This window comes from Grampus griseus (assembly GCF_964374135.1).
Source record: "Grampus griseus genome assembly, chromosome: 2".
Lineage (NCBI taxonomy): Eukaryota > Metazoa > Chordata > Mammalia > Artiodactyla > Delphinidae > Grampus > Grampus griseus.
The window spans coordinates 102,132,491-102,158,808 of record NC_139018.1 but is presented as its reverse complement, the minus strand read 5'-3'; the positions used below and the strand labels follow the sequence as shown (position 1 = coordinate 102,158,808).

The window sequence follows — 26,318 nt, the reverse complement described above, 5'->3', positions numbered from 1 at the left end:
CAAAACAATTTTCAAAAAAGAACAAAAGCTAGAGGACTTATACTACCTGATTTTGAGATTTACTATAAAGCTACAGTAATCAAGATGGTGTCATCTTGACCTCAGGATAGACTTACAGGTCATGGAACAGAATAGAGAGTCCATATCCATTTGGCCAGTTGATTTTCACAAAAGTCCCAAGGTAATTTAAAGGACGAAAGAGCAGTCTGACAGATAGTACTGGAACAATTGAATAGCCATAAAAAAAAAGAACCTCAACTTATACCATTACACCTTATACAAAAATAAACTCGAAACGGATAATAAATCTGTATGCTTAAAGCTAAAACATAAACTTCTAGATAAAAACATGGAGGAAATTTTTGTGACTTTGGAATAGACAACAATTTCTTAGGACACAAAAATACCCTGCTGAAAAAAATTACGAACTCAACTTTGTCAAAATTAAAAACTTCTCAAAAGATACACTTAAGAAAATGTAAAAAGAAGCCACAGACTGTGAGAAAAATGTCAGCAGTACATATATCTGACAGAAAGCTTTTCCAGAATATAACAAGAACTCTTATAACTCAGTTTTTAAAAAATGGTCAGGGCTTCTCTGGTGGCGCAGTGGTTGAGAGTCCGCCTGCCGATGCAGGGGACACGGGTTCGTGCCCCGGTCCGGGAAGATCCCACATGCCACGGGGCGGCTGGGCCCGTGAGCCATGGCCACTGAACCTGCGTGTACGGAGCCTGTGCTCCGCAACGGGAGAGGCCACAACAGTGAGAGGCCCGCATACCGCAAAAAAAAAAAAAAAAAAAAAAATGGTCAAACCTCAATTAAAAAATGGGCAGGGCTTCCCTGGTGGCACAGTGGTTGAGAGTCCGCCTGCCGATGCAGGGGACACGGGTTCATGCCCCGGTCCGGGAAGATCCCACATGCCGTGGAGCGGCTGGGCCCGTGAGCCATGGCCGCTGAGCCTGTGCGTCCGGAACCTGTGCTCCGCAACAGGAGAGGCCACGACAGTGAGATGCCTGCGTACAGCAAAAAAAAAAAAAAAAAAAAAAAAAAAAAGGGCAAAAGCATTTGAAAAGACACTTGACAAAAGAAGATATTAAAAAATATTTTGTATTTTGAAGTAGAGAAACACTTTGAATAAGGCATGGAATCTTTGACTATTAAAGAATTGATGTATTTCACTCTATGAAAATTAAGAGTAAAGGACACCTTAAAGTGAAGACAGTGATAAACTTTGAGACAATATTCACAATTCATAACATGGACAAAATATTGTTGTCAAGAAATAAAGAAGTAGTCCTTCTCCTGTTTAGAACAACTAATAGAGACCAACCTGACCTCAAAATACGAATATTTAAAAAAATATATGTTATGTTTGTGTCTGCATGTGTGTGTATTTGTTAGAAGGCATTGGAGAGATAACAAAGCTGTGAAGAAGTGTGGGACCAGATCTTAGGGAACAAAGAGGGCACTTAGGAAGGTGAGCCTGACGTTTGGGGCTACCTTTTCTCTAGCTGTATCTTCCAGTTCCTGAGGAGGTAGCTAAGAGACTGAAAAGCTGAATAGAACCCTCCAGATTCTTGAGGCTAAAGATAAAAATACTATTTTGGGACTTCAGGTTGGGATCTTGAATGAAGGGCTGCTCCCTAGAAGTAAGGGTGAATCAGAAAGTGTTCTGCCTCCCCTCACAGGGGTTAAAGTTTCACACCACATCTTCTTAATCTCTGATTGGATTAAGGTAATCGAGGATTACTAGTGCACCAAGGCTCATTGCCTGCCAGAAGTGAAAACAGATCTTCTCTTGAGAAAGATATCATTACTTGAAGCCTCAGATTATATCTATGGTTTTCCATGCACATTGTCTGGCACTCAGTTCAAAATAATCAGCACATTAGCAAATGAGACAACATGATGGAAGAGTGAGAGGGAAAGAATTATTTATCAAACATTAGCCATTCAAGAATAAATGACAGGTATACACCCTCAGAGAGCTTACAGTATAGCTGGGGTGTCAGACATGTAAACAACCTAAAGGTATGTGAATAATGAAATGATCAGACACAGATACAGACTTTATAATATGTTCAAGTACATAAAGAGGAAATTAAAAATTTCAGCGGAAAATTGAAAATGAACAAAAGAACCTAATGGAAATTCTAGAATGGAAAAATATAACAACAGAAACGAAGAATTTGACGGGCTTAGACCTGAATAGTACGTCATAAAAAAATAGGGTAAACCACTTAGAAACAAAAGTGTAGAAAATACAGAAAAGAGCTTTAAGAGACATAGGTGATATATTAAAAAGGCCTAAAGTATGTGTAATTGATATCTCAGAAGGAGAAAAAATGAGTGAAATAGGGACAGATGGTGGCTGAGAATTCCACATATGACAGAGAATATCAAACAACAAATTTAGTAAACCCTGTAATTAGCGCAGGAAAAGTCTTTCACAAAGAAAATAACACTAGCACAATATTAGAGAAGTCTAAAAACCAAAGAATATACTCTTAAAAGCAACCAATAAAAAAAAGTCTAGTCACCTTCAGAGAAGCAACAGTAAAAATGACAGCTCATTTCTCATTGGAAACAGTTGAAACCAGAAGACAATGGAATGTGCTGAAACAGTAACTGCCATCCTAGAATGATGTACTGAGCGAAAATAGATAAAAGTACAATGAAGACAGTAACTAAGAGAACAGTCAAACATGGAGTTGTCAAGGGAGAAGGAAATTATAAAATGTGAGTGTAAATTTGGAATTGTGGCTTAAAATTTAATTAATTTAAGTTGAATTCTCTATTACTCTGTCATCAAAATTCACTTAACATGGTGCTTTTAGATGTCAACAAATGTTTAAGTGCTTGGATTCAATAGCAGTGTTAATTATTTAAACAAATACTTATTGAGTGTCTACTGTTTGCCTGTGAAGTGTGTGTTAGCTGATAGCAGTATAGTGAGACGCAAACACTGAGATAATTTCTTCTTTCCAGAACTCTCATTCTAGTGGTTGAAGTAATGGTGGTGGGCTGGGGACAGAAAATAAACAAATAACCACATGATAAACTGTAAAGGACATGGGTACATGGTTCTGTGAGGTGGTATGATGGGTGAATTGGTCTTTGCTAAGTCTGAAGAAAAGAAGTTAACTAGATCAGGAGAGACAGCATCACCATGTGCAAAAGACTGTGACAGGATGCAGACCGTGTGTTGGAGGGTTGGAAAGAAGGCCTATGTAGCTGTAGCACAGACAGCTAGAGATGGGTAATGTAGTAGGGTCTCTCTGTGAAGTAATATGGAACGGGACGAAACTGGACAGGTAAGTAGAGTCTGCAGTGCTGCCTGGGTGGTGCATATAAAGGGTTTACGACTATTATCCTTAGAGCCATAGGAAATCATTGAAATACAAATGCAGGTGGGTAATATTTTCAAAATTGTTTTTTGAAAGGATTGCAGTATGAAGATTAGATTGAAGGCCAGAAGTGGATAGAGGTAGATTCCCATCGCTCAGATGGCAATACTCTAGGTAATAAGTGATGGTGGCTTGGGCTAATGTGATGGAGCTAGAGGTAATGGGCAGATGCCCTAAGTATTTAGAAGCTAAATCTGACAGGGCTGGTGATAGATTGGGTATTAGAGGTGAGGTAGAGGAAGACATCAAAGTATTGTAAACTACTGTAAGACTTGCTTTATATTTACGTATTAAATAGTATGTTTTGAAAATGTTTCAAAGTTAAAGAATTGCTTGAATAAATAAGTCATCTATATAGTAGAATGTTATGAGACTGAAAGTGGTGTTTATGAAGAATTTTTATCAGTGCAAGGAAATACCTATGGTCTTACATAATAAAGTAGAAAGTGAAATTGTTTATAATGTGTATTCTTAACTATATAAAATTATAACAGTGAAGCATTCTGATGATTAGAAATGACTCTTTTTGACATATAGACACCTCAAGAAGAACATGCTATTAACGGTCCAGAACTCCTGAGGAAAAAACGTACAACTTCAGCTGAAAAAAATACTTGTCAGCTTTATATTCAGACTGATCATCTGTTTTTTAAATATTATGGAACACGAGAGGCTGTGATTGCCCAGGTATTTATAATTTTGCTACTATTTTAGTTTTCATATTCTCATATTGTTTCATTATACCTGTATATTCCTCTAAAAATTAAAGTTAGTGCATATCTCATTTTGGAAAAATAAAGAGTATGTATTTTCAATTGTGATACGAGAAAATATGTAAGGTAAGAACACAAATAACAGAAAGACCAGGTAGCATATTTTAGTGTCATTCTAAAGAGAGATGTAAGAAAATGATTTCATGAAGGAGATGACACTGGGAGCTTAGCTTGGAAGAGAGGGTCAAATTGTCATTTGTGGCTTAAAGGAGGGAAAGGTAGAGGAGTCTTTCCAATAAGAATCTTTAATTTCTATTCCGTGTTCTCCTTATACTTAACACTTTCTAAGTTACATTACTATCTGCATTTGTGTCTTATTGAAGTATAAATTTTTCAGAGACACTCTTCAAAATATCCTTTTTTTTTTTTTTTTTTTTGCGGTACGCGGGGCTCTCACTGCTGTGGCCTCTCCCGTTGCGGAGCACAGGCTCCAGACGCGCAGGCTCAGCGGCCATGGCTCACGGGCCCAGCCGCTCCGTGGCATGTGGGATCTTCCTGGACCAGGGCACGAACCCGCGTCCCCTGCATCGGCAGGCGGACTCTCAACCACTGCGTCACCAGGGAAGCCCAAAATATCCTTCATTTTGAAGGTATCCAGTGAGAGTTTGATGAATGCATTTTGAGTCCAAGGATTTGAGACTGAGAGGGTGGAGGTGTCATTAGTATAAATGGTAAACTCATTTTGTTGGTGGTGATGAACTTACTTTTAGACACGTTTAAAAGCCCATGTACATGGTGATGATAGGGTATTGAAAATGTAGAACTGGAGCTTGGGAGAGGTTAGCCTTGAGCTTTCTGCATGGAATTTAAGGGTGCAAAAGAGATAGTTAAAATAAGGAGAGAGAATGAAATCAAAAGGGAAGGAACTGGGAGATAAAATCTCTTTATAGTGAATAGGATGACAAGGAGAATCTATGGGCTAAAATATAATAGTTAAAGAGGTAGGAGATAAAGTAGGATTAGCCAAGGAATAAGCAAAGTTTCACAACAAAATGCATAACCAATAGTGTCATATGTGGAGATACCAAAGAGAATGACTACAAAGTAATTAACTCGATGTATATGTATGTCAAATATACAATGTATATTTTATATGTATGTCAAATCATGACGTACACTTTAAATATCTTACATTTTATTTGTCATTTATACCTCAGTAATGCTGAAAAAAAGAAAGAATGATTATAAAGGTTAGCTGATTTTTAGTTATTAGAATATTATTGATGGACTTTAAGCAAGCTCTCAATAAAGTTGTGAGGGTAAAAACATTGTGAACAATAAGGAATGGGTTGGCAGGAGCAGTTAGGGTTTCAAGAGGTGTGAAAAACAGGAAAAAAATGGTGTCAGGAATAATATGGAATATTTGAGTGAAAGGGGGATACATGAGAAGTTGGTCAGAAGAGGAAAATGATCCGGTAGAGAAGCAGTGTTAGATATGAGAAATAAAAACTGATGAGAAACAATGTCCTTGAAGATCCAGTAAAGATTGGGGTTAAGAATATAGAAAAGTTACTCTTTAAGGAAGAGTTACCATTTGAGGGAGATAGAAATGCATAAAGATAGAAAAGTTTGGGGACTTCCCTGGTGGCGCAATGGATAAGACTCCATGCTCACAATGCAGGGGACCCTGGTTTGATCCGTGGTCAGGGAACTAGATCCCACATGCATGCTGCAGCTAAGGAGCCCGCCTGCCGCCACTAAGACCCGGCGCAACCAAATAAATAAATAAATATTAAAAAAGAAAGAAAGAAAAGTTTGAAGGTTAAAAGAGCAGGCGATCAAGATGAACCCTCAGTAAAGTAAGATGTCTGATCAGTCGTCTGTGGAAAAATGTTTGAACTACCACTGTTGGGGGTGGAGAAGGAACAGTGAGAATTGGATAAGGGATTGCTAGGCCAAGCTGAGGGTAGATGGCAGATTTATAATGGACTCTATCAGCAGTGTTATGGTATTCTTTATCATTGTTTGGCAACTAGGGCTACTTTTGAAATTATTATTGTTAATGCTTTTACTTGACTATGTTTATATAATTTCTTTGAAAATAGTTTTGAACCTATATGTATATGCATGTTTTCACATAAGTGGTAGCAAGGGTGCTTTTTGTAAATGAAGATGGGAAGGTTGTATATAGAGTGGTTTAGAAGCCAGAGAGTTAAGTTGGGAGTCAGCTAGGAAAAAGAGGATCTTTTTGTGTTCTATCACCCTGTTTACCTCTTCTTAGAATTTAGCAAAATCTGAATGTATGTTATTTATATTTGTATTACTTCCTTCCCTTCCTCCCCCTCTAGAATAAATCTGTAAATTTATAGGGACCTTCTCAATTTTGTTTACCCCTGTACCTCCAGCACCTAAAACAGCGCCTACCATATAGTAAATGGTGGACAAAACTTACAGAATATGTACTATTGCATCAATGGAAAGACTAAAGTCAGAGACCGACTGAGTGTCCTGATATTATCAGGGAGATATTCACAGAAGATGTTTGAGCTGAATCTAAGGGGTAGATACCCTAGGCATAAGGAAGCAGCATGCGAAAAGGCATGGAGGTATGACATTGCAGGAAGGAATTGAGGAAACCAAGTTTTACTGGGTTGGCCAAAAAGTTCGTTCAGTTTTTTCCATAAGATGTCACTAGTAGTGCTTAATTGTCTTTAATTTCATTTGAAACAATTTTGTTAGATTGTATTGTGACAGCTGTCAGATCAGCGTGCATTAAAAAAAAACTTATCAAAATTGGTGAATTTTTGTGTAGCCATTTTAATATTGAAGATGGAAGAAAAACATTTGGCATATTATGCTTTATTATTTCATGAAAGGTAAAAACACAGCTGAAACGCGAAAAAAGATTTGTGTAGTGTATGGAGAAGGTGCTGTGACTGATCAAACGTGTCAAAAGTGGTTTGCAAAGTTTCGTGCTGGAGATTTCTCACTGGACGATGCTCCACGGCTAGGTAGACCAGTTGAAGTTGATAGCAATCAAATCGAGACATTAATTGAGAACAATCAACGTTATACCACGTGGGAGATAGCAGACATATTCAAAATATCCAAATCAAGCACTGAATATCATTTGTACCAGCTCGGTTATGTTAATAGCTTTGATGTTTGGGTTCCACGAAAGTTGAGCGAAAAAAACCTTCTTGCCCGTATTTCCGCATGTGATTCTCTATTTAAACGTAACGAAAACGTTCTGCTTTTTAAAACAAATTGTGACGGGCAATGAAAAGTGGATACTGTTCAACAGCGGTCCCCAACCTTTTTGGCACCAGGGAGTGGTTTTGTGGAAGACAGTTTTTCCACGGATGGGGGTCGGGGGGATGGGTCAGGCGGTAATGTGAGTGATGGGGAGCCGCAGATGAAGCTTCGTTTGCTCGCCCACTGCTCACCTCCTACTGTGCGGCCCAGTTCCTAACAGGCCGAGGACCACTACTGGTCCGTGGCCCAGGGGTTGGGGACCCCTGCTGTACAATAATGTGGAACGGAAGAGATCGTGGGGCAAGCAAAATGAACCACCACCAACCACACCAAAGGCCGGTCTTCGAGGGCTTCCCTGGTGGCGCAGTGGTTGGGAGTCCGCCTGCCAATGCAGGGGACACGGGTTTGTGCCCCGGTCCGGGAGGATCCCACATGCCGCAGAGCGGCTGGGCCCGTGAGCCATGGCCGCTGAGCCTGCGCGTCCGGAGCCTGTGCTCCGCAACGGGAGAGGCCACAACAGTGAGAGGCCCGCGTACCGCCAAAAAAAAAAAAAAAAAAAAAAAAAAAAAAAAAGGCTGGTGTTCGTCCAGAGAAGGTGATGTTGTGTAGATGGTGCGATTGGAAGGGAGTCCTCTATTATGGGCTCCTAACGGAAAACCAAACGATTAATTCCAGCTAGTACTGCTCCCAGCTAGACCAACTGAAAGTGGCACTCGACAAAAAGCGTCCGGAATTAGTCAACAAAAAACACAGAATCTTCCATCAGGATAACACAAGACCGCATGTTTTTCTGATGACCAGGCAAAAACTGTTACAGCTTGGCTGGGAAGTTCTGATTCATCCCCTTCAGATTTCCATTTATGTGCACCTTCGGATTTCCATTTATTTTGGTCTTTACTAAATTCTCTTAATGGAAAAAATTTCAATTCCCTGGAAGACTGTAAAAGGTACCTGGAACAGTTCTTTGCTTGAAAAGATAAAAAGTTTTGGGAATGGAATTATGAAGTTGCCTGAAAAATGGCATAAGGTAGCGGAACAAAATGGTGAATACATTGTCCAATAAAGTTCTTGGTGAAAATGAAAAATGTCTTTTATTTTTACTTAAAAACCAAAGGGACTTTTTGGCCAACCCAATATATGACTGAGGCAAGAGTACATGTTTGGTTTTGGCCAGAGAAAAATATGGAAAAGTCACTGAATTTCCCTTCTCAGTTCCAGCTCACTAATCTTTTTCATCCTTTCATCTAGTATATGATATTGACATTTTAAAGTTTGAATGTGGTGGAATATGAATAATTCTTGATTTGGGAAATGGAAATTCACAGTCTTTTTCACATTTCAACATTGCCTCTAAAATGTCTCTTTTTTTAAATCAATAGATATCCAGTCATGTTAAAGCGATTGATACAATTTACCAGACCACAGACTTCTCTGGAATCCGTAATATCAGTTTCATGGTGAAACGCATAAGAGTAAGTAAGGAATTTCAGTAGTTAAGAACATTAAGAAAGAGAAACAATAAGGATCATGTTTACAAAAAGAAAAATGCTTGACTTTTACTTCATCTTCATGCATTAAATAGTTAAATTGTATGTGCTGATGCAGGATAGCTTTACTCTTGGGTTTTACACACACACAGAGGGGATACTTGGGTTTATGACTTAATGAAATCTACAGGGCTTTAATCTGGACTGCAGAAGAGGTATGGTAGAAAGTACTGTTCTCTATCTATCTGATTAACATACCAGTTAGAAAGCGCTCTAAGTAACTGCAGATACCGTACTTGACATTTTTCTCCCTGATATTATTCCCCAGTTTCTTCAGATTTGCCTTATGCAGTATATTTCAGAGTGTGTCCCATTTGATGCTGCAGTGGAGGGAAGGATAGATACAGTGGTTAAATACAATTGGAAGTTGGAAAAACACTTAATACTGTTTCCTCTTGAAATTTAACAGTGCACATTAATGTATTTCAAGTTTTGAGAAATCCTTTGGGAAAGAAATCCATATTTTTCTAAGCTAATTTAACCTTTTTGTATTAACATCAACTGAAACTCCAAAGACCTGCAGTGCACATTTTGAGAAATGCTGATCCAGAACTACTGATTCTTAGTTTTAATGTTATAAATTGTTAATAAGTAAATATTATTATTAAAAAATTGGACTGTTTCAAAAATTTTCTAAATATGAATTCTTTCAAAGTATAAAGCTTTTAAGAATCTGAGTTTATAAGCTACATAACCTGGGTTTTAAAAATCATCATTTTACAAAAGTACTTGCCACAGGATTTCTTTATTTTAAAAAAATTTATTTTTAATGGCTTTTATTTTTTTTAATGTTATTTATTTATTTATTTTTTTGCTGTGCCACATGGCTGTGCAGCGTTTTTTTGGCTGCGCCGGTAGCTTGTGGCATCTTAGTTCCCCAACCAGAGATCGAACCCAGGCCCTTGGCAGTGAAAGCGCTGAGTCCTAACCACCAGACCACCAGGGAATACCCCACAGGGTTTCTTTATATTTTGTGCTTTTATTCTTCTTAAAATATTGTTGACTAGATTATAGTTTTAGTACATACATGTAATATATTTTTAAAAATAGCTGAAAGTGGTCCTTACTTTTAGAAGTGACATGATTAATTATTACATTGGATTGCCTTAAGGTGAAATATGGTTCGATATACTGTATAAGAACTGTTTGTAATCAATTGCTTTCATGTATTTTGAGAGCAATATAAACCTTTAAATGAGCAAGTAAAAGTGATAAGTGTTATAAATATTGCTATTTAGTAGACAGAGCAATGAAATGCAAAGTAGTGAAAAGTAGAGAACACCTGAACAAATTTTAGTGAAACACATTTGTTTGACTAAAATAATTTGCATTATGAATAGATGCATGTATATAAAAGAGTTATGTGGGGCTTCCCTGGTGGCGCAGTGGTTGAGAGTCCACCTGCTGATCCAGGGGACACGGGTTCGTGACCCGGTCCGGGAAGATCCCACATGCCGCGGAGTGGCTGGGCCCGTGAGCCATGGCCACTGAGCCTGCGCGTCCGGAGCCTGTGCTCCGCAACGGGAGAGGCCACAATGGTGAGAGGCCCGCGTACCGCAAAAAAAAAAAAAAAAAAAGTTATGTGGCGATTAGTTGTTTTTCAGGCCTTTAACTGAGATTAAAACTTTAGTTTAAATAAATAAATTTATTAAGAAAAAATTAATCATCCCATTTTAATATAGGTAACTAAAATTTAGATGCAGTTTTTATTTGTAGCCAATATTACAGAAGTATCAGAGAATTTCATTTCTATGTTTAGTGGGAAAAAGCGATATGCAGCATGTCTCTAAGCATGGGCTACCTTTAATGTATAGTGTTCTTGTTTTTGGATGTGTGTGTGCGTGTGTTAGATGACCATAACTGATTGTTTCTGGTTAATTGTTAATGGATAAACCAGATGATCTCATATCTGTCTTTAGGCAATTGCCTTCAGTGGTGTTTCTACCATCCTGTTTGTAAGCTCCTTGGTTTTTACTGAAGGATGTGGATCCTAAAAAGACCTATAGTTTTCATTTTATTAACTGTAATAGCCTTATCACTGATATTTTCAATAGACTGAGATTTCCCTTCTAAGCAATGTTTACTCTCATACATATTCCTTTTTATTCTCTACCAACAGTCTTGTATGTAATTCTCTGACTTACTTGGGGAAAACCAAATTGTTCTAGGACTTCAGAGGTTAGGCAGAGGTCTCTGAAAGGAAGCAATGCGTAGTAAATGAAAGCTTTTGTTTCAGTTGAAGTTTGGTATCAGAACTGATTATTCTTCATATTGTGAAGGAGGAACCTGCACCCAGGAGTATAGTAGCTAAGTGTGGAAGGAAACATTCTGGAGGAACTCAGCTTGAAATAATAAGAGAAACGAATTGGCAAAGAAAAAAAAAATTCTTGCTCACATTCAGGGGAAAAGATTGAACTTGAAATTAGTTGTGCTTGACTCATGACTCTAGGCAAGGAGAACCAAGAATATGATTTGTCTGCTGAATTGACAGTTTTGGGTTCAATATTTCTTTTATGTTATACTAATTAGCTGAAATATAGGGTTTTATGTCATACTTGTCATCATATGTAGGAGATTAGCACTAAAGGAGACTCATCAAATGATTAAATTGAGAAACTGTACTTCCTTATAGGAAATTTTGAAAGCAGAACTTGTTTTCCCATCCCAAGTGTTCAGTGTTCAGGAATCTGTGAACACTTGCTCAGAAATGTAATATACTCAGTTTTAATTCCCCTACCCGTCCATCCTTCCTTCCTTCCCTCCTCCCTCCCTCCTTCCCTCCTCCCTTTTTGGCTTCTCTGATTAGATCAGGGATGGAGGTAGTGGGAATAACTAGAAGCTTTAATTTAGGCCTGACTTCCAAGCATATTGTCCAGGTAGATACTACTTACACTAAGGCTCTGCTAACGTTGGTTGCTTGTTAAAATCATTGTTTTGGATTTTAGATCAACACAACTGCTGATGAGAAGGACCCTACAAATCCCTTCCGTTTTCCAAATATTGGTGTGGAGAAGTTTCTGGAATTAAATTCTGAGCAGAATCATGATGACTACTGTTTGGCCTATGTCTTCACAGACCGAGATTTTGATGATGGTGTCCTTGGTCTGGCTTGGGTTGGAGCACCTTCAGGTAGTTTATCTATATATGTCTTGACTTACTACTTGAAATGAAAAGCAGTTCTCTTGATGGATTGAATTTTACAAAGTATAGGAGAAAGTGATGCCTGTACAGTATCTAAATGTATACATCTTGAGTTAGGCAGAATTCATAAGCATAATGTAAATGGAAAAATAGTTGAAGCAGCTTTTTATTTTGAAATGAGTAAATGAGTACTAACAGGGAGATATCCTGACATTTGGTACATTCAGTAGCTGAAATAAATAATTTTATGGGAAAAAGTGGTACTTAGTTCTGAAACTGAAAAGCAAAATACTAATTTTTTCACAAAAGTTAATGTAATTAATTATTTTGGGAGGTAGCGGGATGGGGAGAGGTTCTTAGAGTCAAAAGGGGAAAACTGTGTTCTTGCTTCTTCTGCCATGAGATAAAGAGCAGAGAAATCCTGCTCAGGAATAGCAGGTAGAAAGAAAAGAAAGACTGCCTTTATTATTATTATTTCTCACCTTTATTTTAACAAAAGGGAAGTGTTGCCTGAAAAGAGATGTGGGCAGGAGGCCCAGTACCCATAGCTCCACTGGCTTGACTGCATGGCCCCACGTTCCGCTGGGGTCTCTGCCTTAGCCGTGAAAGCTACTGTCACTGAGAAAGCCCGAATGGGATAATCCCCTTGCCATTGCAGTCGGGGTGGGGGTCTGTGAGTCACAGTGTAATAAGTTCAGTAGCCTATTTTAGAGAAATTGATGAATTGAAAGATGAGTAGAAAGAATCCCAGATTCTTTGAATATAAATTTTGCCATATAGAATTTGATCAGTAGTCTGTCACCTTCTGAGCTATACACAGCAGTTTCTCCTTCTGATACATAATTTCTATCTTTTTCAAAGTGTAAACTTCTGCTTTATCCAGGGCAAGACAGGCTTTTCTATTCTTAGTTTATTCTTTGGTTTGTTATGCATATTTAACATCTTTAATACTGTATTTTTGCTTTTATACTTGCTCTTTTTTTTTAAGCCAGCAATGAATATCCTTTTTAGTTTCCAAAGCTTTTTTTTCTTCCACATTTTAAAGTGTACTCAATTTCATGATGTCATTAAAGTACAAGTTTATGTCATAGGCTGCATATATCATAGTGCAGTATTTTTGTATATTTGTCCTTTACAATGATCTGTGTTGGTTTTGTGTTACTTGCGTTGTCAGCAGATTGTACAACTCACTCTTTCCTATGATAATTCACGTTTTATAACTTTTATATTCTGAAATTTCTTTTCCCCTCCTTGGTTAGTTGGATAATTTTATCACATAGTTTATAGTCCGTTCTCCTTAATCATCAGTAAGTACTATAGAAACTCAGGGATTCATTTTTCTTTATATATTACCATTAATATAGTGGCTCTTGAAGTGTGCTCCATGGACTAGCAGCATCTGTATTACCTGGGAACTTGTTAGAAATGTAAATCCATGGGCCTCACTCAGGTCTACTAGATCAGAAACTCCAGGTGTGGAGCCCATCAGCCTTTGTTTGAAGAGGCCCTCCAGGTGTTTCTGATGCATACTAAAGTCTGCAAACCACCATCTTAATATTTTTGCTCACAAAATGTCTCCTGGGCAAATGATTGGATGATCTCAGACTAAAAACTTTCTGCCATTTTGCATTTTCAACTCCAGACTGTTGTTCATTAAGAATGTAATGGTCCTGAGAGAGCTTGGTCAAATTTTCCTGAAACTTCAGATATCCTCATGTCTACTTTAAAAAAAAAAAAATAGACTGTATATTTAGAACAGTTTTAGATTTATAGAAAAAAATGAGCAGATAGAGTCGTCTCCACTACCTTCCTATATTATTAACAGCTTACATTAGTATGGTACATTTGTTACAATTAATCAACCAATACTGGTACATTATTGTTAACTAAAGTCAGCCCATAGTTTATTCAGATTTCTTTAGTTTTTACTACGGTCCTTCTTCTGTTCCAAGATCTTGTCCAGGATACCACAGTCCGTTTAATTGTCATGCCTCTTTAGTTCTTGGCTGTGATGGTTTCTCAGACTTTTCTTGTTTTTTTATAACCTTGACAATTTTGAGGAGTATTGGTCAGGAATGTTGTAGGATGCCCCTCTGTTGCAGTCTTTTTGATGTTTTTCTCATGATTGGACTGGGGTTATGGGTTTGGGGGGAGAGTTAGTTTTTCTTTCTAGTTGTTTATGATATCTGGACCACTTATTTTATGAAACGGTGCTTATTTTATTGAAGCAGCAGTTCTGGATTGAAAATGATGGGCTACGTTACTTGTATTTTTGTCATTGCGTTCTTCATCTGATGCCCTCTTCCTTTACTCTGTGTTAAACCCCTAACTCCAGCTCTCAGAAGCCTTTTTCTAAGAGCTTCTGGGGAGGGGCTCGGCAGGAAGAATGGGGCCAGAGTGGCAAAGAGAAGGGATCTTTGTTCCTTTGACACAACTTTTTCTAGAATAAGATACCTGCCTTGACAGCTTTCTTCTTCACTTCCCTTTGCCCTTAGACTACCTGAACTGAGTTTATTTCACCTACATTTTATTATTTTATAAGGAACTTTATGTATTTGCTCTTACTGATTAATTCAGTTCCGTTATGAGGTGTAGGTAGTATTTCCTCCATTATACAGGTGGATTGGATTCAGAAACTTTGTCAACAACCCAGTATCTCACAGAACCTAGAATCTGGACCTTTGACTCCAGGTTTTGTGCATTTCGTAGTTATTTTACTAGGTATTATTATAATGTAACATCCTACTTTTATCTTTCTAAGACATTTCCAAGAAGAAGTTGAAATGTTTCCTGGATCTAAGCAGAGATGGAATCTATTTCCTTCTTTCTTAAGAGAGATGAGTTATAAAACAGTACTACTCTGTATTATTTAGGCATCATTTTGGGTAATTGTCAAGGCATAATTAGAAGAGCACTGGTTTGGGAACTAGGAGACGGGGTCCTTGTCTGTTCTGTCTCTATAAATGCAGGTAAATCATTTTGCTTCAGCTTGTTTATTTTTCATTGTAAATTCTTCTGTCTTTGCCCTTCCTTTGATACTTCATGTTTCTGCATGTAGATCTTCGTAATGCTTGCTGTTACACTATTTTTTAAAATATCATTTTATAGCTGATCTGTTCAGCTTGTGATATTACTGTTTCTTAATCTTTTTCATTTTTATTTGGCCTAATTAATTTCTGTTGTATCATTTAACTCTGCAGCTGTTTCACTATTCAAATATATGGTAGTGGAAAGGATTTTGTTTTGATACTGTTGTGTTAATTTTCACAGAATAGTTACTCAAATTATTCGTTGTAGTCCTCTTCACTGACTCAGTTAAGCTGGGAAAAGCAATGAGGGTTAAAACATTTGAATAGTAGGTTTCTTGTCTTTAAGTCTTGTTAATACTACTTTTTACTTGTTCTTTTAATATTTCTTATTGTGGTTGGGTACTGCCTTCAGTTACCTCAATGAGAAAAACAGTACCTCCTGCCCCAACTCCATAATAAGTAGAAACAGCTTGTGAGCTGGGATGACTTGGAGGCTTCCATTTGAAATTATACAGGGCCTGGAATGGAGCCCCCAAAAGGGAGGAGTCTGGTCTCCAAAACAAAGATAGTCTTGAATATGAATCTAGAAAGATTACTCTAAAGTTCTCTTTATATAAACACAGTTCTGTGTTAAGCAGGTAGTAGCCTCTTATTTTAGAGGCCAAAACATTGGTTCCCTAACAAAGTTGTGTTTTTTTTGCGGTACGCGGGCCTCTCACTGTTGTGGCCTCTCCCATTGCGGAGCACAGGCTCCGGACGCGCAGGCTCAGCGGCCATGGCTCACGGGCCCAGCTGCTCCATGGCATGTGGGATCTTCCCATACTGGGGCACGAACACGTGTCCTCTGCATCGGCAGGCGGACTCTCAACCACTGCGCCACCAGGGAAGCCCCCTAACCAGCTTTTTGAGGGGCCTTTATTTTTTGGTTTATTAAGGCACATTCTGCTCATCTATTATCCCTCTTAATGTTATCAGTTAACCCAATGAACATAGTCTCACTTTGCCAGGTCACTGAAAAAGGCTAGCTCTGGAGTTCATCTCCAGAGCTAATCCTGAACCATTCAGTATTCCTCTGAGCATTTGTAAAGAACATTCTTTGAGACATTTGATTTGGTAGAAATTGTCTCTTCTGTTTTTTCTTAGTTTAGAAATTTTAGTTTGATTTTACGTATTAGAATTTGACCACATGCAGAGCTCAAAATGAGGTTCTCAATATAACCCACAGCCTATCGAATTCTTTTTTTTATCATTCCTTCTACTTTAATTAGTTGATATTCTTCTTTTTTTGAATTTTATTTTATTTATTTTTTTATAGGCCAGGTTCTTATTAGTTATCTGTTTTATACATATTAGTTTATACATGTCAATCCCAGTCTCCCAATTCATCACACACACACACACACACACACCCCACCACCACTTTCCCCCCCTTGGTGTCCATACATTTGTTCTCTACATCTATGTCTCTCTTTCTGCCCTGCAAACTGGTTCATCTGTACCATTTTTCTAGGTTCCACATATATGCGTTAACATACGATATTTGTTTTTCTTTCTGACTTATTTCACTCTGTATGACAGTCTCTAGATCCATCCACATCTCTACAAATGACCCAACTTCATTCCTTTTTATGGCTGAGTAATATTCCATTGTATATAGGTACCACATCTTCTTTATCCATTCGTCTGTTGATGGGCATTTAGGTTGCTTCCATGACCTGGCTATTGTAAATAGTGCTGCAATGAACATTGGGGTGCATGTGTCTTTTTGAATTATGCTTTTCTCAGGGTACATGCCCAGTAGTGGGATTGCTGGGTCGTATGGTAATTCTATTTTTAGTTTTTTAAGGAGCCCCCATACTGTTCTCCCTAGTGGCTGTATCAATTTACATTCCCACCAACATTGCAAGAGGGTTCCCTTTTCTCCACACCCTCTCCAGCATTTGTTGTTTGTAGATTTTCTGTTGATGCCCATTCTAACTGGTGTGAGGTGATAACTCATTGTAGTTCTGTAATAATTAGTGATGTTGAGAAGCTTTTCATGTGCTTCTTGGCCATCTGTATGTCGTCTTTGGAAAAATGTCTGTTTAGGTCTTCGGCCCATTTTTTGATTGGGTTGCTTTTTTTTTAATATTGAGCTGCATGAGCTGTTTATATATTTTGGAGATTAATCCTCTGTCCATTGATTCGTTTGCAAATATTTTCTCCCATTCTGAGGGTTGTCTTTTTGTCTTATTTGTAGTTTCCTTTGCTTTGCAAAAGCTTTAAAGTCTCATTAGGTCCCATTTGTTTATTTTTATTTCTATTACTCTAGGAGGTGGATCAAAAAAGATCTTGCTGTGATTTCTGTCAAGGAGTGTTCTTCCTATGTTTTCCTCTAAGAGTTTTAGAGTATCCAGTCTTACATTTAGGTCACTAATCCATTTTGAGTTTATTTTTGTGTATGGTGTTAAGGAGTGTTCTAATTTCATTGTTTTACATGTAGCTGTCCAGTTTTCCCAGCACCACTTATTGAAGAGACTGTCTCTTCTCCATTGTATGTCCTTGCCTCCTTTGTCATAGATTAGTTGACCATAGGTGCGTGGGTTTACCTCTGGGCTTTCTATCCTGTTCCATTGATTTATATTTCTGTTTTTGGGCCAATACCATATTGTCTTGATTACTGTAGCTTTGTAGTATAGTCTGAAGTCAGGGAGTCTGATTCCTCCAGCTCCCTTTTTTCCCTTGAGACTGCTTTGGCTTTTCCGGGTCTTTTGTGTCTCCATACAAATTTTAAGATATTTTATCCTAGTTCTGTAAAAAAAGGTAATTTGATAAGGATTGCATTGAATCTGTAGATTGCTTTGGATAGTATAGTCATTTTCACAATGTTGATTCTTCCAATCCAAGAACATGGTATATCTCTCCATCTATTTGTATCATCTTTAATTTCTTTCATCAGTGTCTTATAGTTTTCTGCATGCAGGTCTTTCGTCTCCCTAGGTAGGTTTATTCCTAGGTATTTTATTCTTTTTGTTGCAGTGGTAAATGGGAGTGTTTCCTTAATTTCTCTTTCAGATTTTTCATCATTAGTGTATAGGAATGCAAGAGATTTCTGTGCATTAATTTTGTATCCTGCTACTTTACCAAATTCATTGATTAGCTCTAGTAGTTTTCTGGTGGCAACTTTAGGATTCTCTATGTACAGCGTCATGTCATCTGCAAACAGTGACAGCTTTACTTCTTCTTTTCCAATTTGTATTCCTTTTATTTCTTTTTCTTCTCTGATTGCTGTGGCTAGGACTTCCAAAACTATGTTGAATAATAGTGGCGAGAGTGGACTTCCTTGTCTTGTTCCTGATCTTAAAGGAAATACAGTTTTTCACCATTGAGAATGATTTTTGCTGTGGGTTTGTTGAATATGGCCTTTATTATGTTGAGGTAGATTCCCTCTCTGCCCACTTTCTGGAGAGTTTTTATCATAAACGGTGTTGAATTTTGTCAAAAGCTTTTTCTGCATCTATTGAGATGATTATATGCTTTCTATTCTTCAGTTTGTTAATATGGTGTATCACATTGATTGATTTGCATATATTGAAGAATCCTTGCATTCCTGGGGTAAATCCTACTTGATCATGGTGTATGATCCTTTTAATGTGTTTTGGATTCTGTTTGCTAGTATTTTGTTGAGGATTTTTGCATCTATATTCCTCAGTGATACTGGTCTGTAATTTTCTTTTTTTGTAGTATCTTTGTCTGGTTTTGGTATCAGGGTGATGGCGGCCTCAGAAGGAGTTTGGGAGTGTTTCTTCCTCTGGAAGTGTTTGGAAGAGTTTGATAATGATGGGTGTTCACTCTTCTCTAAATATTTGATAGAATTCACCTGTGAAGCCATATGGTCCTGGACTTTTGTTTGTTGGAAGATTTTTAATCACAGTTTCAATTTCATTACTTGTGATTGGTCTGTTCATATTTTCCTGGTTCAGTCTTGGAAGGTTACACCTTTCTAAGAATTTGTCCATTTCTTCCAAGTTGTCCATTTTATTGGCATAGAGTTGCTTGTGGTAGTCTCTTAGGATGCTTTGTATTTCTGCGGTGTCTGTTGTAACTTCTCCTTTTTCATTTCTAATTTTATTGATTTGAGTCCTCTCCTTCTTTTTCTTGATGAGTCTGGCTAAAGGTTTATCAGTTTTGTTTTTCTTCTCAAAAAACCAGCTTTTAGTTTTATTGATCTTTGCTATTGTTTTCTTTGTTTCTATTTCATTTATTTCTGCTCTGATCTTTATGATTTCTTTCTTTCTACTAACTTTGAGCTTTGTTTGTTCTTTCTCTAGTTCCTTTAGGTTTAAGGTTAGATTGTTTATTTGAGGTTTCTCTTGTTTCTTGAGGTAGGCTTGTATTGCTATAAACTTCCCTCTTAGAACTGTTTTTTTTGCATCCCATAGGTTTTGGATCATTGTGTTTTCATTGTAATTTGTCTCTAGGTATTTTTTGATTTCCTCTTTGATTTCTTCAGTGATCTCTTGGTTATTTAGTAATGTATTGTTTAGCCTCCATGTGTTTGTGTTTCTTAGGTTTTTTTTTCACTGTAATTGATTTCTAATCTCATAGCGTTGTGGTTAAAGATGCTTGATATGATTTCAATTTTCTTAAATTTACTGAGGCTTGATTTGTGACCCACAATGTGATGTATCCTGGAGAATGTTCCGTGTGCACTTGAGAAGAAAGTGTAATCTGCTGTTTTTGGATGGAATGTCCAATTAATATCAGTTAAATCTATCTGGTCTATTGTGTCATTTAAAGCTTGTGTTTCCTTATTAATTTTCTGTTTGGATGATCCGTCCATTGGTGTAAGTGAGGTGTTAAAGTCCCCCACTATTATTGTGTTACTGTCTATTTCCTCTTTTATAGCTGTTAGCAGTTGCCTTATGTATTGAGGTGCTTCTGTGTTGGGTGCATATATATTTATCGTTGTTATATCTTCTTCTTGGATTAATCCTTTGATCATTATGTAGTGTCCCTCCTTGTCTCTTGTAACATTCTTTATTTTAAAGTGTATTTTATCTGATATGAGTATTGCTACTCCAGCTTTCTTTTGATTTTCATTTGCATGGAATATCTTTTTCCATCCCCTCACTCTCAGTCTGTATGTGTCCCTAGGTCTGAAGTGGGTCTCTTGTAGACAGCACATATATGTAGACAGCACATATATATGGGTCTTGTTTTTGTAACCATTCAGCGAGCCTATGTCTTTTGGTTGGAGCATTTAATCCATTTATGTTTAAGGTAATTATCAATATGTATGTTCCTGTTACCATTTCCGTAATTGTTATGGGTTTGTTTTTGTAGGTCCTTTTCTTCTCTTGTGTTTCCCACTTAGAGAAATTCCTTTAGCATTTGTTCTAGAGCTGGTTTGGTGGTGCTGAATTCTCTTAGCTTTTGCTTGTCTGTAAAGCTTTTGATTTCTCCATCAAACCTGGATAAGATCCTTGCCGGGTAGAGTAATCTTGGTTGTAGGTCCTTCCCTTTCATCACTTTAAATATACTGTGCCACTCCCTTCTGCACCGCCAGGTTGTGTCAGACCCCCAGGTTGGGAAGCCTCACGTGGGGCTCAGAATGTTCACTGCATTGGGTGGACTTCTGTGATATAAGTGTTCTCCAGTTTGTGAGTCACCCATCCAGCAGTTATGGGATTTGATTTTACTGTGATTGTGCCCCTCCTCCCATCTCATTGTGGCTTATCCTTTGTCTTTGGATGTGGGGTATCTTTTTTGGTGAGTTCCAGTGTCTTCCTGTCCATGATTGTTCAGCAGTTAGTTGTGATTCTGGTGCTCTCGCCAGAGGGAGTGAGCACATGTCCTCTACTCTGCCATCTTGAGCCAATGTCCTTGATATTCCTTGCATTCTTAACCTGTTTGAAAGTGTAATTAAAAGGCTAGGAGAATTATGTCATTAAAATATTACATCATTAGAATAGAGGACACTTAATATTGACATTTTGTACAGGTCTGGATTGTCCCTTGCAGGATGTTTAACATCCTTGGTCCCTACCCATTGCATGTGAGTACTGCTCCCCAGACTTGACAGATAAAGAAATACCCTCAGACATTTCCTAATAACCTATCTGGGAGTGGTACTAATGTCTGCTTCAAAATTACTGCTCAGATTAATATTGTATGGTCAGCATGATACTATTGTTTTAGATATTTAGGCCTGCTCACATCAAAACTTTATTTATGGATTCTGTCAAGGTATTATACTACCCTGTAGTTTTTATAATTTTTTTCTTTTGGGGGAGTCTTTTTTAAAGTTTAAGACTGATATTCTGTGACTAGCTTTCAGACTATCCTGTAGATAGAAAAATGTCATACTTCTTTGTTGGTCACTGAGTCATCCATCCATCAATAATTGCTTTTGACTCAAATTAAAAACATTTTATTCTTCTCATTACATAATTTCTGTTTTTCAGTAATGACTATATGTAGTAAAATCTTAAATTTACAATGTAAAGCAATTACTGAACTTGAGTTATGGCTTAGCTATAGGTATTTATGATATCATTAATTGAGTTTCTGGCATATCAAAAGTGGTTGCAGTATTTAAAAAGTTAAACCATGACTTATAATATTAGACATAGTATTTTATTTCTTCCTGTATAACTGAATTATTCCAACATATGCTGTTAGTCTGTGTAGCAAGTAATAAACTTTCCAAATAAACAACAGTTATTAAAACCAAAAGCAGTTAAGATGTTGGACAAGATATGAATTATAAAGACTATATTTCAGAAGAGTACACTCAAGTTTATGTATGATCTTCCTTTAAATAAGATAGACCTTAAAAATACAGAAGGTATATTATCAGAGTTTTTAATATATGCTATTTACATTTTTTTTTTAACTGACAAAGATTTGCAGCGTGGAGTCTTCTATGCTTAGTTCAAGTTTGCCAGTACTGCATTGGACCAATTTGCATATGACAGATCTTCGATGAGGCAGGATATTAATTTACTATTTGTTTAAAACTGTAACATATAGACTGTAATTATTACATACAGAGTGCTTATTTCTATCTTTTCTAGTTTTTAGAAATAATGATAACAGTCCTTAGGACTCAAGGTTGAGGACTCAAAAGTAGAGGTAGCTTAAGAGAATATATTAAATATTCATAAATTATTTGCTGTTTTCTTTCTATCCAGTTTTTGGTGTAGAAGATGTAGTAAGTTTTAAATGTAGAGGTTCTCAGTCCTTTGCTGGTTAAAATCTGCATATGACTTAGCCTTTCAGCTTAGTTTTCTGTGAAAGCACATTATCATTTCAGCTTCTTAAATTGTATCCTAATAGTCATTAAATTTATGATTTGTTGCTATGTACTTTCTAATATTAAAAGGAACAAGGCAGCAATTGTAGTGTCATGCCATTTGTGTACATCTTTTTTGAATTGCTTTCTATTGTATGCTTTATCAGAGATTATAAATGTTAGACTTTTAAAAATGGTTTAATAACTTTGTTGTAACTTTGTATGTAGTAGAAAGCTAATTTGAAATAATTTGATCAGTTATCAGAATATCCTAATCCATGTGATATTTTAATTAAAATAATTAAATAGAGTAACCTCTTAAATCTGAATGTAAACCAAAGAACTTCTCACTGAAAGTCTTTAATAATTATTTAAAGTACTGTGGTCTTCTCAGTTTAGTGTACATAAAGACGATGATTGGCCAGCCAGTTTCTGATTTGCTGTTGTTCTTTTTCTAATTTCTTAAATTAACTGCCTTTAGATGTGAAAGCATTTTCATTTCGGTATTAAGCTCTGACGTTCAGGAGCTATAAACGAACAGGTGAACTACAAAATGATTTAATATGTATCATATAAGTAAAAATGAAGATTTTTCTTTTAAAATTTGCAAGCATCCTCAAGACATGTTGGAAAATCATAATTCAGTTTTTTGAACCTATTTTGAAAAAAAATTCAAACTTGCCAAAAGGTTGCAAGAGTAGTATACAGTGAACTCCTGATAGATTAATCAGTTAACATTTTGCCACATTTGCTTTCTCTCCCTTCCCACCTTCTCTCCTTCATTCCCTCCTCCCTTTTTTTTTACCCACTTGACATATTTTTTCCTTTTTTTAAGCTATTGAGAGATATATAATTGACAAATAAAATTGTAAGATATTTAAAGTGCACAGTGTGATGATTTGATATTTGTATACTGTGAAAGGATTCCCCCTACCAAGTTAATTAATACAACCATCACCTCACATATTTACCTTTTTCCTTTTTGTCTATGTGTGAGAATGTTTAAGTTCTATTCTCCTGGCAAATTTCATTTATACAATACTGTGTTATCAACTGTAGCCATCATTTGTTACACATTAGATCCTCAGACCTTATTCTTCTTATAACTGGAAGTTTGTACCTCTATCAGTCTCTCCCTGTTTCCCCTACCCCCAGCCTGTGCGACCACTAATTCTTTTCTTTTTTTAAGAATACATTGTATGTTGCCTCTCAGGATAGTGAATCACATACTCTTGTGCATCACTGCTATTATTGGTAGCAGTGACTTTCTCAGAATCTCCTTGAGAATATTTTGTTCAACTTTCATTTAACTTAAATATAAGTTGTTATTTTGTTTGTTTTTTTTTTTTACAAGATGAAGAGGTGTAGGATTTGACCCAGTGTAAATGCTGAAATATTTAAATTGAACAGACTCTTAAATATTTGTTTTGCTAAATTAATGGGAGAAAAATTGGAGGACATTTTGATTATGAAGAGGAACATTTTATAAGGACTTTGTATTCAACCCTGGGAATATATGTGTGCCATTAAAACTTTTATTTGAAATGACTTCCTAACCTTGGGCAAAAGAATCTTTTGAGTATTTGATATACATGTGTACCAATTTTGGACTCAAAATACATATAAAATGTTTCAAGTTAATACAGCATATATTAGAAAATTATTTGGGGGGAAATAGATGCTAATTTTAGCCATATTTTGTTTTGAATTAGGAAGCTCTGGAGGAATATGTGAAAAAAGTAAGCTTTATTCAGATGGTAAGAAGAAGTCTTTAAACACTGGAATTATTACTGTTCAGAACTATGGGTCTCATGTACCCCCCAAAGTCTCTCACATTACATTTGCTCATGAAGTTGGACATAACTTTGGATCTCCAGTAAGTATTGCTTAATTATTACATTTTTTAAAAGTTACTAATCTTTCACGTTGTTTAATTTTTGTTGTTTACAGTGAAAACAAGTACACATGAATGTTTAGTTTTTATATGTCAGAACACAGTAATGTACTTGACCATAATACTGAAAAGGAGGAAGATAGAATATTTGTAATTAAAATAAGAAAATAAGCACAACAGTGCCAGAATTCTATGAAAGCAAGGAATTTTGTCTGTTTCATTCACTTCTGTGTCCCCTGACCTTAGAATAGTGCCTGGGGGACTTCCCTGCTGGCGCAGTTGTTAAGAATCTGGCTGCCAACGCAGGGGTCACGGGTTCGAGCTCTTGTCCAGGAAGATCCCACATGCCGCGGAGCAACTAAGCCCGTGTGCCACAATTACTGAAGCCCGCGCACCTAGAGCCCGTGCACTGCAACAAGAGAAGCCACCACAATGAGAAGCCCGCGCACCACAACGAAGAGTTGCCCCCGCTCGCTGCAACTAGAGAAAGCCCACGTGCAGCAACGAAGACCCAACACAGCCGAAAATAAATAAATAAATTTTTTTAAAAAATTAAAAAAAAATAGTTCCTGGCACATGATTCATTCAAATATTTATTTAATGAGAATCACTTTTCATTGCTTAAAGTACATTTTGAATGTTAGCAAATTGTTGGGTTCTTGTTTGGTTTCTGTTAAAGCATTATTGGGGTTTACTAGATTTGTCTTTCTCTACTGTGGAATGAGACTGTTCTTTTAAAGTCGTTCGGTATGAAAACTTTGTAACATATATAAAAGTAGAGACAAATAGTACGGCAAAGTCTTCCGTTCATATCCAGGACAGGGGTCAGCAAACTTTTTCTGTAGTCTACTAGTAAACATAATAGGTGTGGGGGACAATATTTAGTCTCTGTTGCATATTTTTCTTTGTTGTTGTTTTTCTTTTTACAATCTTTTATTTTATTTTATTTTATTTATTTATTTATTTATTTATTTATTTTTTGGCGGTACGCAGGCCTCTCACTGTTGTGGCCTCTCCCGTTGCGGAGCACAGGCTCCGGACACGCAGGCTCAGCAGCCATGGCTCACGGGCCCAGCCGCTGTGCGGCATGTGGGATCTTCCTGGACCGGGGCACGAACCTGTGTCCCCTGCATCGGCAGGTGGACTCTCAACCACTGTGCCACCAGGGAGGCCCTACAATCTTTTAAACATGGAAAAACCATTCTTAGCTTAGGCCATATAAAAACAGGCTGTGGGCTGCGATTTGCCAACCTCTGATTCAGATTGAACGATCATCAGGATTTTGCCACATCTCCTTTCTGTGTTTCTTTCTTTTTCTTCGTAAGGTGTTAGAATCAAATTCATTCCCCCTTCCACATTTCAGTATGCATCTCTTAAAAAATTAGACATTTTCTTCCATAACCACCATGTGGTTATGATACCTGACAAAATGAGCAGTTCTTTGGTATCATTTAATACCCAGTTCATTGAATTGATTTTCAAGTGAACTGAAGATTAATACACATGGAAATACAAAATACTGAAAGATATTCTGTCTTTGTGATTTTGGTGGGGCTTATTAAAATAACAAGTTTGGGAAAATTTCATTTGAAAACTGCATATAAATTCATTTACTTGGACCTTATCACTTGTAAAAATGGAAATTTTTATGAGTTTAGAAAAAAACTGTAATATCATAGCTTAAAATTCTCAAATGCTCTTATCTAATGTTCCCCCAGTTTGTAAAATATAAGTACCCTCTCACTAAGTTGCAAGTCTTTCTTCTTCTAATTCCGATCAGAAATCGATAGATTATTATCAGTACTCTTGGATAAAGTACTTAAAATGCGTTGAATCGCTCTACCTCTTGTCTGCTTTTGTGATATTTTCTAAAAAGAGTAACTGAAAATTTAGAGATGAGCAGAGAACTCTTGTTAATTTGCATTTTCAAGGGCAGTTAAATGTCCTCGACTCTCCCAGTCACCTTCATCCAACCCTTACCAGGGGATTTTCGTACCCTTCCAACTACTCTTCTGTTCGTTAGTCTAGGGTCTCTCAAAGTTTAATGTGCATACA

At 36.9% G+C, this 26,318-nt stretch overlaps 1 protein-coding gene across 1 annotated transcript in view; it reads left to right on the top strand.

Annotated features, from left to right (window-relative positions):
• Nucleotides 1–26,318, top strand: part of ADAM10 (ADAM metallopeptidase domain 10) — a 110,752-nt gene that overhangs the window by 57,844 nt on the left and 26,590 nt on the right. The window contains exons 6-9 of the mRNA XM_082648690.1: nt 3,946–4,095; nt 8,756–8,848; nt 11,869–12,052; nt 24,082–24,245. Coding sequence (XP_082504816.1) covers nt 3,946–4,095; nt 8,756–8,848; nt 11,869–12,052; nt 24,082–24,245 — 591 coding nt within the window. The remainder of the gene's footprint in view (nt 1–3,945; nt 4,096–8,755; nt 8,849–11,868; nt 12,053–24,081; nt 24,246–26,318) is intronic.